General features: G+C 40.5%; 1 protein-coding gene across 20 annotated transcripts in view; it reads right to left on the bottom strand.

Moving 5' to 3' along the window:
• The window catches only part of kcnma1a (potassium large conductance calcium-activated channel, subfamily M, alpha member 1a), a 220,216-nt gene that overhangs the window by 141,315 nt on the left and 65,073 nt on the right, over positions 1-13,828 (bottom strand). For all 20 annotated transcript variants that reach the window (XM_074675289.1, XM_074675293.1, XM_074675296.1 and 17 more), the window contains exon 2: positions 12,296-12,460. In XM_074675289.1, the coding sequence (XP_074531390.1) occupies positions 12,296-12,460 (165 nt within the window). The remainder of the gene's footprint in view (positions 1-12,295; positions 12,461-13,828) is intronic.

Raw genomic sequence — 13,828 nt, 5'->3', positions numbered from 1 at the left:
TGTGCTGCTCACTGCTCCCCATGGATGGATAAAACATAATGTAGTAAAAGCCTCCATGCAATACTCTGAGCTAGAAACATTACCCGAATGTCTGGATGTATATACAGAGACATATGTTCTCATGTAGAGGGATGAGGCTATTGTCGTGCAGGAGCGTGATGAAGGAGTTTTGACAGCTGTATCCATACTGCAGAGTTTACTGACGGAAATAAATTAGTTCCACACACTCGACTGGGAAGCATAATTATTGAGCCTAAACAGACACAGACATGCATTAGAGCATTATGCATGCTCACAACACACACACACAGCATGGAGGAACATACTGAATGCACACTTGGGCAAAGAACACACACACATTAGTTTGTGCGGGAAGCAAACAGACACTGGCATGACCCAACGGCGGCTCTGGCAAAACAAATATGCAACCTCCAAGGACTGCCTGTGCAAAAATGTGCTCTATATGAGGTCTGACACACGCTGCAGTGACATGTGAAGTGCTTAAAAGTAGAACTCTGAATGGCAGCTGTTCTTGTTGTGAGCAGGAAGGCTAACACAGAGGGTGTGAGAGTACACATTCACACTTATTTTCTCCCCAACAGGAAGTTTGAGGACACACGGAAACACAGTGAAGCGTACCCACAGTCTGTACACACTTTGAACAATCTCACCTTGTGTCCTGCCAAGACACACACACACTGTAAGCAAATGTTCTCACATATAAGCAAGAGAATGAGAAAAGTAAAGGTAACGCATGATGCACAGATATGGCCTTCCGGTTAGATGCTCTTCCGCAAAATGTGTTCTTGGTGATGAAATGTGCCAGATTTGGTCCAATCATGGTTAGAGTGCACGTGCTGCTGCAGGGAGGGACAGATGTGTTGTATTCGCAGATGACAGGGGTCAACATGCAGAGTCCCATGCAGTGTGTGGGTGGATGGGAAGGCAGAGGGATGACCATAGGGTTTAGGGAACGGGCCATGTGAACAGATGGTCCCTGGTTGCCACCCAAGATCCCATTAAGAAAGATGGCAGGGCTGACCTATTTCTGGACCCACCATGCCGTGCAAATCTACTGCACATAGAGACAGGGCAGATATCTACATTCAGAGGTTATAATCCTCGCTGTTTTTGTCCGACATTATGGGATTGCATACGTTGTTTCCGCAGCATGAACGCAGGAATCAATTATGATGCAGTGCAAGGATCCTGCCTGCTCCCATTTCCAGCTGTCCAGCTAGTCATTTCCCAGGATGGTGTGCCCTTGAGTGCTTAATGAGGTCTTTCTACAAAGCAACTGGGGTGATACGCTTGTCAAGAGACTGATGAGCCGTCCACTGCGAGACCAGAGGTGCTTTGCCTTTCACCTACACTCTGCAAGCAGTATCTGTGTGTGGACAGCTGTCTCCAGGCTCACTGGGATACTTCCTTCTTAAGCTGTAGCTGGCACTTTGTCGCTTTATGCCTCCTGCTCTGCATGAGTCTCCACTGGCTTCTTCACCTTCATCACAGGTCTTTAAAAAGACATTTTTGAAATACTTGGAACAGATGGAAAATGTTGTTTCATTCATCTTTTCTTTAAGGAATGAAGTAGCAGAGAGAAATACTCTTATTTCATTGAATAAGATTTCGCTGGTATCTGATTTTAACTGAAGGATTTCTTTTCTGAAATTCTTTCACTTTATCTGGACACACAAAATGTTTTTTAAGCCAGTTCTTAAAATTCCTTGCTCTTGTTGGCCAAGACTAATATAATAATCAATATTTTACCTCCATTCTATATTTTAAAAGTGTAGTTTCTGAAAACCTGGAGGCAATAGAAGCTAACATTTAGAGAGCAAAGATTCATACGTGCATTCTTTGCATTTCTTGAAGAACAGTTCCAACTCTTTGATTTCTATTTACTTCTCCACTGTTTACCAGAGCATACCTGAGTATGCAACCATGTTTTTTTTTCAAGTCAGTTTTAAATCTTCATCCAACAGTTAGACCACGAGTTGTCCATAGTAAAACTTGTGTCACTTATTAAGTTAATGCACATGCAGCAGTTTGACTAAGGTCATAACCTGAATGTTAAGACACAGCAGGGATCTAATTTTGTCTGAGTATACATGCAGAAAAGAGAATCAGACCTGCCAAAGCCAACCGCAGTCTGATAGCAGTAGCATTATCTACATGTATCTATCAAGCTCAGTGGCGTTTTCTCCCGGAGGCCAAGGGAAGCCATGCTTCCTCTCTTTTTTTAGACTGTAGCTGTGATTTAATGAAAATATTCCTTTTTAACAGTTTCGATACTTCTTCTGTGTTTTGTCACCGTCATCTCTTCCTTATCCCTCTCCTCTAGTTATTGAGCATTTTACAATGTGTAAAACAGCGCCCTCGTAAATGTTCTGTGGCGAATGCGTGGTGAAAATACGATACTGCACGCTGTTGTTCGCAAGGAAGCTTAGCAGAGTTGGCATCCCTTGGTGAAAAAAACAAGAATGATTAACCAATAAGATGAGGCCGTGGTCATGACACTGCTCATCTGTGATTGACCAAGACTGTGCAAAGGGAAGCCACCCCGTCTTTGGCCTCAAACCAATCAAATCACAGTATCGTCATCCTCGAGCCACTGAATGAAATCAGGGAGGTTAGCACATTAGCAGTGTGCATGAAGCGGCCGGTTGTGTGTTTAAGTGGGCGGTTGAATTAATTAATACGATGTTTAAGCTAAGTCAAGAGGACAATGTACGTGTGTGAATGAGTGAGTGAGGGTGGGAGAGCTAAAGGGCGTGTGTCGGTGTTCAAAGTAAGTAAAACGAGCGCTCTCTGGGCACTCTAACAGGTCCGTTACATGAAATAGCGATACAAACTGCAACATAGCCTTTTATGTACCCCACTCCCTAAAAAAAAAGTACAGATAACAGGCTTTGTCTCACTTGGCTTCCTCAAAAAAAATCTCCACGCCACGCCACTGATCAAGCTATGCTTAGTCTATTCTTGGTCTGACTAAGCTATTGACATGCAAATTAATAATCCAGTCTCACTCTGTCGAAGCTCAGTCCAGTCTAAGATGCCTGTAAACGCACTCACTAACATTGCTAACCAGGCTGGGCATGTAAAGATATGTGACACAGTGGCAAATACCGTACTGGCAGGTGAAATTTCATGGTCCACTACCTGAGAAAATCTGGGCACTGAAGTGGATAAAGTCTGTGATTTTGTCCCTTTAGCTTTTGAAATTGTCTCTGGTTCACCTTTCTTCAGTCAAATCCACACAAAACAATTTTCCATCTGAATGCTAACTACAGCTGCTGGTGTATCATATTTCTTTAATCCATCCTTGTTGGGAAAATGATTTTTCAAATGACTGATTGGACTGAGTGAGTGGTAATTCCAGTACTTCTTTTTTCTTCAGATTGCTTGTGGCACCTTTTCATTTTGCAATCACGTTATCCTCCACTGAAACTGTGAAAGTATACGCATTGAGAGCGGGGGAAGACATGCAGCAAGGGATCTTGGCCATGGGGGTCACACATGTCAGAGGCCACTAAAATAAGGACAATAGCCCCCAACCTTTTAATCTGGACAAAAGAAGTGCCTATGAAGAGGTGTTTCTTCAGATTTTTATTGGATGCTCTGCAAAAACTGAAATCTTATCAATTGTTTTTTGTCTTATTTACAGTAAAAATGTGTTTTGAGACTTAATATGAGCCACATTCACCTGACCAGTCAAGAAAAATGTCTTGTTTCAGGTTGTTTAAAGACATAAATGAGGTCTTGATTGCTTGTATCAAGTGAAAAAAAAAGTTGTATTAAGACACTATTCTTTTTTCAAGCATAATTTTCTTGTTCCATTGGCAGATTTTTTGACTTATTACAAGCAATTCAGACCTTATTTTTGTCTTTAAATAATTAAAATGAGACATTTTTCTGGACTAACAAGTTGAATGTGGCTCATATCAAGTAAAACAAAACAATTTTTACTTAAAATAAGACAAAAACACTTGATTAGATTTCAACTTTTTGCAGTGTGACTTGTTTTGCTGGAAGTAAGGATAACAAGAAAAATACTCCCAGCTATTTTTATTCCCTGAACTTTCACATAACAATCTGTGTTTTCTACTCTTAACATTTCAAACACAGTTTATTTTGATCTAATAATTTAGTTATCCAAGATTTTTAAAGTCAACTTTGGCATATTTTACACTGCAAAAAACTGAAATCTCATCAATTGTTATAGTCTTATTTTATGGAAAAGATGTCTTGTCATACTTGATATGAGACATATTCACCCGACCCGTCCAGGAAAATGTCTTGTTTGAGTTGTTCAAAGACAAAAATGAGGACAAGAAAAATTTGCTTGTAACTAGAATAATGCTTTAATACAAGTAACTTTTCTCTTGTTCCATTGACTGATTTTTTTTAATTGTTAAAACTAACTCAGACCTCATTTTTGTCTTTAAATAAAGTGAAAAAAGAAATGTTTCTGGACTAGTCAGGTGAATCTGGCTCATATTTAGTCTGAAAAGACATTTTCTACTCAAAATAAGACAAAAACACTTGATAAGACTTCAGTTTTTTCCCAATGTAGGGCAACTTTGCTGTTAGTAGGACTGGGGCATGTATGACACAGAAAAGCCACAGGAAAGTGATGCCTAAAGTTTAGAAACAGATACGAAAGGACAAGATGTTCCCTGTCTTAATTTTCTGATTTTTTGTTTCGGTTTTTCCTTGAGGCGAGTTCAGGGTGTGTTATTTGTTTAAATATTTTGATTTTACAATTCTATTCTATTTTAAATATATAAGCAGTACTCTGTATAATTGAAAACTATATGAAGCCAGCTCTGCATCAAAACACTGATAGACATGTCCTTCAGTACCTTAACTCAACCAGATCCAATTTCTTTTTTCCTTTTTTTTGCTGTAGTATTTATATTCCGTCTGAGTAATAACCTTTTGTATTAAAGCCACCACTGCGACTTTTTGATGACTACATTACCAGCAGTGCATCGTGTTCGATTATATTTAAGTTCATAACCTCTCATGTCTTTCCCTCTGACCCTGAGCTGTGTCAACTGAAGAGTACACTGGGTGCTGATTATGTGAGAATGAAGTGATAAATATTTGATCATCTGATATTGTAAAGGTGATGGGTGAAACAAAAAGCTGAAGACCCACACAGAGGAGCAACGCTGGCTCATACCAGCATCAATCATTTCCCCGTGGTGTTTTATAAGGCACACAAGGTGACACAAGGCCTAATCGAAATTGGATATATAGCCCCGTGTGTGCGTGCTATGTGTGTGTGTTTGTGATGGAGGCTCATGCATGTCGGTTACAGAGGCCATGATCAAACAAAGACGGGAGAGTTTGACATACGACCAGTCTGGAGAAACAACATATTATCAGCACCTTTGTCTCTGGAAAGCACATAAAGCAGAATGATGTACTCATCAGCCCTCACGTACACACACATATATGTGGCTGTGTGCACCTGCTGCTCTTTGTTTACTGTCATTACGTGGTCTGAGCAATGACGCGAGCCATAATAGCTTTCTGCTCCGATAGCCTTTGGCTCTGTGATGGGACTCCTTTAATGGCCAGATGCAGCACATGTATGGTCTTAATGGTTATGCAGGTTCATTTAATTCCTTTCCCATCAGAGAAAAGCTGTTTGGCAAAGTGGCATCAGTCAGCGTAACAGGCTTTGTTCTTTGAAAGATAGTAATCCCACCCAGTGAGGCATAGCATAGATGGCAGGAAAAGATGGATGAGTTCCATAAAAAATGAAACTAAAGTATTGAGAGCCTTGCCTTTCCTGCCTCTCCCATGCAAACAGATGGGACATGGGTCAGGCTCTGTGACTAAACCACACATCAACCTAAGCATCCTGCAGTATGATTACTGTCATTAAACTCTGTTCTGATCATAAAAAAATATGTCTTGGAGTTAAATGTTCTGAAAAATGTTGCTATTTATTTATTTAACGCTTTTAAATGGAGTGTACTGTGATGGTAAATTGACTATGGTTGAATAGCTAGGATGCTAATCCCATGCTCAAGGGCTCTCAACTACATGTCGCTGTTGTTAACTGAGAGTGGAACCAATATTTCTATGACTTGTTAAATCCACAAATCTTAGAAATTTGGAATTGGTGCTTTTAAAATGAAACCAGTTCGTCATATTTAAGGTAACTGGCTATGCCACCAGAAGCAGTGGAGCATTTGGTGTCTTGCCCATTGGACTGCAGATGCTGAAATCACACTACCACCCAACTTTGCTGTTTAATCAATAGGTTGAAGCAAGGGTTCCCAAACATTACTTTGCCAAGGCCCCCCGGACAGCATTTGCTTCTGGCTTTGGAAACAAAGCAAAACAAAATATCTAAAGAAATGTCAACTTTAGGAATGCATTTTTAAGTCTAACTAACCAAAGCCAGACTCACACAAGTAGGTAGTTGCAAAAGGGAGGAGACATTTCAGGGCACTGTCAGCAAAGGTATACTGATACTCCTTTCTTACATGTAGCCAGTAGGTAGACAGGGGAAGAGGCTCAAAGTTCAGTTCAGGTTTTTAGATAGCCTAATAATTGGGTGCAAACTGCTATGCTGACACAGATCATGACATTGTCATGCTAAAGTTGCAGCTGCCACGCAATAGATATAATCACAAACGTGAACACATCACTTTACATTTTGTGTTAGGACAATGGTTACACCCTGCAAGACAGAGCGCTACCTTGGGTCAATCCTTCCAACTGCAATAGGACTTTATAACACACAAACTTGAACTCACACCCTATGCCATCCAGTATTAAAAAAACAGGCTCTTGTAGTACTCACTATTCATTGTTAAGTGCTGATCTTTGTAATTATCTTGTTCCTATGTAAATATGTAAATATTGTTTTGCTACTTTTCAATATTTCTTTACATTTTCTAATTTCAAATTATTCATATTATTATTCATATTATTATTATTATTATTATTATTATTATTATTATTATTATTATTATTATTATTATTATCAATAATAATAATAATAATAATAATAATAATAATAATAATAATAATAATAATAATAATGCATTATCTACTTTTTCTGTGAGCTGCAGTGGCAAAAAATTACCCCCTTGGGGAATCAATAAAAGAATATTCTATTCTATTCTATTCCATTCTATGTGAAAAAAAGGAAGGAAAAAAAATTAAAACAAATATAAATTTTAATGAAAATAAATAAATAAATAAATAAATTGATTCTATTTTTCCCTGCCCTCCAATTTTCTGAGGGCCCCCTTGAGCTCCTTGGCCCCCACTTTGAAAACCACTAGGTCAAGGTGTTTCAGCCAGGGCATCTATACAGCTAAACCCATCACAGAACATAGACTCTACGTCCAATTACACCACCAGTGCTGTATGTCAATATCTAATGCTGGGGGTATTTTGGCATCCCTTTTGTCCACTAAGAGAGATAATGACAAGTCGTCCATTTTTGCATACAGTCAATTGTTTGGCAAGCTGACACCAGGCACTGCTAACAAAGCAGTGGGTAATTTAGCTCATGGTGGGCAAAAATTATGGGGGACTCCTGGGCCAAGCTGCTGCTCTGGGTGGATTTAGATTTGTCTGGCTATTCAATAAGCCTGGGGGTGCACTTGATCTTTCTCTGGCGGTGAAGTCATCAAGATAGACAAATGAACGGGGATGGAGGGCTCTGCCTCCCTGCCTATCAGAGGCTATCTGTCTCAATCTGCTTCGGCTCCAGCTTTTCCACCTGAATAGAAAGGAGCCTGCATCGAGCTTTAATCTCACCTGTAGTGTATGTGTATGTGTGTGTGTGTGTGTGTGTGTGTGTGCTTGCGTGTTATTTCTGCTCTGCTCTGCCCAGGCAGACACCCCCCTAATGTCAGATGACTGAGCGCCACTACACAGCAGTTGCTATGGTTACCGGCCAGGTTCTGTGTACACGGATACTCTCTGCAATTTTGATCTGCAGAGATGGGTGAGCAAGAGTCCTAAAAAAATCACCCACACACACACAAACACACACACACATATGCATGCATACATATTTCTTTGCACATACTTGAAAAGATACCTGGATTAAGAAGCTAACATGCACATGCTGTTTATGCAAAGAGATACTAGCAAACAAGCATCCACAAATGTACACATTCCACCCACATGAGGAGATGCTCATTCACCTCCACCGAGCGCTCATCAGTACATATTGTGCTGCATATCATTAGACTGAGCACGTAAGCAAACACAGCCTGCTGGGCACAATTATCAACCCCACCAGAAGTAGCACAAATCACAGTAGGTGATACACCGGGATATCTCTCCACCTCAAAACTCTGTTTAAATCAACCGGTGTATTTATTTCTCCCTGTCTGTTTCACTTTCCATGTGCCTGTCTGTCTCTCTCTGGTGTGTCTGACTCTCTTCTTTAAACATACACACATATATATGCGTACATACAGGGCAGATTAGGAGCGCTCAGTCAGAGCAGAAGATGAAAGCGAGAGGGAGCTGTGTCCGTGCCAGCTGAGCTGTGTGAGTGGGGAACTGATGAAAGAGGACTCATTTCGTAAATTGACAGTTCTCTTCAGAATCCCTCATCTCCTTCACCATGAAAGGCCCTGATTCTGTCTTAACTCCCAGCTATTCTCACCAGGCCATGAAGAAACTGTCACATTCCTGCAAACATTAACAATGACAGTGTTGGTATTTTAGTTTGGATCCATCCAGCTCTGAACTCCCACTGCAGCTTCATTCAGAGCGCAGATGCACAGAGGATGTCTGTGCAGCACAAACACTGCTGATAAAACTCTGATGCAAGTTAAGACTCTAAAGGGAAGGCTAGACAAGGCAGGACTAAGAATAGAACAAAAAGATTGTTTTCATTTCAATTTCACATCCTTAAGGGTGATGGATTCACTTACACAATGCATAACCCTGTAAACTCTGTCAGTGCATCTTCAGGCACAATCTGTACGCTCTATTTCTCAGACTGTTTCAACTTAAAGCTGCTGTTGAGGAGCTGCTGAAGCAGAAACAGGCTGTGTTTACATGCTGATTAGTTTCCTGGTTATGTGTTGTGCGATAGGAGGAGGCTAGAGCAGCATGCTGATAGCTGACTGTCTGCTGCACAGTAGAGCTAAATGACAACATCTTGCTAAGTTAAGAGGAGGAGCACATGACAGATGCTAATGAACAGGCTGTTTTTAATTTCACTGATGGATTACAAAAAGTAACTTAAGAATTTGTCCTTGAGATCATCAGTGAATAACGATAACTTATGTAAATGTGAAAATCTAAACAATAGAAGAAATTCTAGGCTTTAAATCGGTTTGTCATCTCTACGGCTGAGATACACCAGATGTTCGTCTCAGCTCCATCGCAGCTCCGATATGTTTCCATTTAAGTCAATCTGTAGACTTACACTGAATCTACTCTGTTGCAGTCCAGCTGCAAGACTAGTCCGGACGCAATCAAACAATCCGTGTCAAATTCAGATCATACGTAGCTTGACCACGAGAGTCAGAGCAGTTATCAACAGGTTTGAGGTTTTACAGTCCAACATGAATGAAGAGAGACTTATCAATGGAGTGGGAAGTGCGGAAACTTTTTGGTCTTGTGACTCCAGCTGTCTACCAGTCACACCGCTTTAGGGCTGCAACGATTAGTCGACATAATCGACTCGTCGACTATAAAAAATTAATTGACGTAAATTTCAACAGTCGACACTTCGCATTATTGTTTTTATTGTTGTTGTCATATGGTGAAATTAAATACCAGGGGGTAATGCTCATCTATAACTTCAGTTCATTGCATGAGGCGCCATGCTAACAGATGCTTTTCTGAGAAAAGATCTTACATGTTCATACATGAGGAATACTACATGGTTTTCCTTTCAGGGATGAATAAAGTATTTTATCTATCTATCTATCTATCTATTGATGAGGAAATATCTCTGCGCCCCAACAGCACTGCCGGACGGAGGCTCTGCATCTCTGGCTTGGACAGCCTAACAGCTCCCGGTGTTTACGGTCTGATAATGTGGTTTAGAGAGTCAACTTCGCTCTCCTTTTCAAACAGTTTTTTTAGGATCTCAGTCACAAACTAGTGTCAAAACTCCCCAAACTTTTTAAAGAGAGGACGATTATCCGATGGAGCTCCCACTCTCAAGCTCACACTGCACTGGTATTAGTCAGAGGGGAGGAGGAGGGACGGAGTCCGCATGAGCGAAGTGAAAGTAGCGCATGTAGAGAAATGAAACCAAATGCCTTGTGATGAAGAGCTAGGACAACGTGTTGAGTCAGGTGGGATCATACAGAGAGGAAAGCAAGCCCCAATAAGTAACTAAACATTAGGAAATAAGCCCAAAGACACTAATAAGCGGTCTTGCCAACCAACACTGCGAAAAACAACTTAATTCCCTTGTTACCTGCTTCTTTCAGTTTGTTTTTTTGTATTGTACTTATATTTTTATGTCATCATGAATTATAGAAACAGGGCTGACCAATCAGAGGTGAGAACCTAACTCTGGGTAAATGAAGTGATAATGCAACACACAGGCTGAATTTTAAAGGTCTGTGCATTTTAAAGGCCAAATTAGGTTGAAACACAAAATAATTGTGATTGATCAACTAATCGAAAAAATAACCAATAGATTAGTCTACATTAAAAACAATTGTTAGTTGCAGCCCTATACCTCTTACCGGACTGAACACGCAACATAGCTGAGCCAGACTGCAGACGTATCTGGTGTATTGGAGGCAAACTATTGACACAACACTAATTGTATGATGCTCCTACTAGGACACAATTGCCTCTTCTTGACCTCCATAACAAAATGAGATTATCAGCAATAAGATTGAATATTTCTTTAAGCTGAATTTCAGGGCCTGTGTTTGAATCTGAATTTCTGGGAGAGAAAGCAGACTCGATATGTTCAACACTCACCTGGAAGTGTCTATATTTAGTATTCTGCTGGAAAGTTTGGCAGGAGGAAACTATGTAAGCGAGCAGGGGGAAGTTTTTTTTTTTCTTCGAGTGCTTTTCTTTGACACAAAGTCTATACTCATGGCTGATACTGGAGCAGATTAAGCAAAAAAAAAAGGTTTCTGGGTTAAAATATTTAGACGGAAAACCAAGGCTTCTATAGGTAAGAGCGAATGGCTATAAACCAGATGTAAATTATATTAACTGGGATAGCAAAGCACACATGAGGACACCAAGGCTGTAACTACAAATAAATACATCAGCTCATCTCAAAATTTAAAAAATATATATTTTCAGTTTATTTGATTTGCACCTATTTAAGTCAGTGGTTGATGGTGCTCATGGGAAATGTAGTTTTCATCTTAGAGAAACAATACTGATAACTTCCAAAGAGGCCACCAGAATCAACAAAACATGAAACTCCTCACAGGGCCATTAAAAGTAAAAAAAAATCTCTGATGAAGGTTTGATGCTTAAATGTGCAGCACTAGGATGAAAAAAAGTCATTTGATTGTTTCTAAAAGAGAGTATGTTGGTTTTTCCAGTGTTTGAATAATTCTTTCCAAATCTGAAAACTAAATTCAAGTAGAGAGCAGCTTAATAGCATCAAAGCTTTTTATATAAAAGCCAGATCAATGTTGCGAGATCAGTTTTTGGCTCAGAGTGCAGAAAGATTTTAAAGCCAGACTGAGGGATGAGGCTAAAGAAGAGAGGGTCAGCGGGGGGAAGAGGGACTGTAATTTATACCAAAAGAAAAGCCACAGTGACAGCCTCTTACCTACTGCACAAACACCACATATGCTACCCCAGTACTTGGCAGATAAATCTCCCAAACACACGAGCATGCGCACGCGCACATGTACGCACTAATACACACACGCACACTCATCGGTTCAGCTGGCAGAGGCTCAGTGGAGTGAGTTACAGCGTGCCGCACATAGGTCATCGCAGCAGAAAGAAGACCGTACAGTGCCAGCCAAATACCCAGCTGAGATTCAGGGAGGACTGAGCATCCGCTAGCATCTGTGGGGATCAAATTAATTGCCCCACAGTATGTCTCCGGTGGGACCTGTGTAAAACAGGTGAGGTAATGCGGACATGGAAGTGGATTAAACAGTGGATTAATGCTGAAGCCAGCTTGGGTGTGAAAGCAAGTAGCAGACTGTTTGCTTGAGGAAACTGCTGCACTTATCTAATTGTGGGCGAATGGGTTGGGCGAATGATTAGTGTCAAAAAAGCGCTAATGGATTGCAGCTGGGATTTGAGGTTTGAGATGTTTATATCCTATTAAAGAGCAGAAACCTACCAGTACTCTGCCAGTGAGCGTCTGAGCGGAGATCATGACACCGGCCCAGTCTTTGACAGAAGTCATCCATCCCACCTCGCTGGCCGGGGCCTCCTCCTTCTCGTCGGCACCCTTCGGTCTGTCTGCTGCCGCATTGTTGGCCGGGTTGTTCACCTTCTGAGCCTCCTGCAAGAAAGAAATAATAATCTGTGTGAAGAAATGGAGCGTATCGAACAGAAACAGAGATGTGGCCTGCTTTAGGGATAAGAAGAGTTTACAAGGGAAGAATAAGAACAAACCTAATGTGTGACTTCACAAAGAGGATAGAGGACGCTATGAGCTGTGGGCAAATCTAATTCTCTAACAAGAAGAATCAATGTCCTGGAAACAATAACCAGAGAAAATCCTGGTTTGAGGAAAATAAACAAGAAACTCCCCCCCACTCCTAGGCTTTATTAGACAGATCATGTACTCGCCTGTGGTAGAGCATAAAATGTGCAAATGACTATCGACAAGTATGCCCATCAGTGCAACAGTCTCTGCAATACCTTAACTCATTAGCCCCTCATGTAATCAGCTGGTTTTAGGACAACTATAATGGGATGTTTTCGAGCAACAGCAGTGAGGTGCTAGCAGGGGGGTGTACTGGAAAATGTCAGGAATCCGTTTTTTCTATACATGGGTCGTGTTTTTCTGACCTCGCTGGAGCTGGAGGGATCAGCCAATCCAAGAGGAGCGTTACTGTGAATGGTACCAGGGCATTGCTGAGACTTTCTCTGTCTCTCATTTTTATAAAATCTTTAAGGATGCATTTATTTAAGCAGGCCTTTGACTCTATCTGTACAAATAGTTTATTTTTTAGTTGTTTATTTCACTGTTTAACAACATTTTTATTTTTTTTGCTTTTGTTATTTTTGTGCTGTTATGATCTTATTTTATATTCTATATTTTTTTGTGGTGCACCTTGTGATTCTGTTCTATGGAAGGTGATATTCTAAATAAAATTTACTGACAAACTTACTTTTTTCAGTTGTATTAAAATACAAGGAAGGGAGTCGAGTCTGTAGTTGATATTTTGGGAATTTTGAACATTTAATTTATTCACAACTTCAGCAAAGTGAGTACGAATCCTCTCTTGTGAGGAGTTTTTGATGGGTTATTAATAGGGATAGACCGGGCCGATTATTGGGGCCGATATTTGGCATTTTGAGGCATATTGGCATCTGCCTTTTTTTTCAATCCAACGGCCGATGAGAAACAAATTTAAAACTATGGTGTTGCGGCTCTGATGCAGCCGCTCAGCTGTCTGCAGTCACTACTCCGTCCTCAGCACTGTCCCACCCACAGCACCATCTGATTGGTTACAAGTAGAGCCATGGCTTGGGAAACAGCCAATCAGCAGTGCAGTTATTACAGTTATTACAGTTACATTGAAATTTTGGAAAACTTTATTTACTGTAGAAAACTTAAGCTGTTTTTTTTTTTAAGTTTTCATTTCACTTTATAAAGCATGCTGCTAAGCTTGGAAGCTTTTTAATAAACTCATGCTTAAAG

The sequence above is a fragment of the Halichoeres trimaculatus genome, unplaced genomic scaffold, assembly GCF_033239565.1.
Source record: "Halichoeres trimaculatus isolate MK-OKI-2021-1 unplaced genomic scaffold, fHalTri1.1 fHalTri1_scaffold_8, whole genome shotgun sequence".
NCBI lineage: Eukaryota > Metazoa > Chordata > Actinopteri > Labriformes > Labridae > Halichoeres > Halichoeres trimaculatus.
Note: the sequence above shows the minus strand (reverse complement) of the source record. Positions and strands in the feature narration are given on the sequence as shown.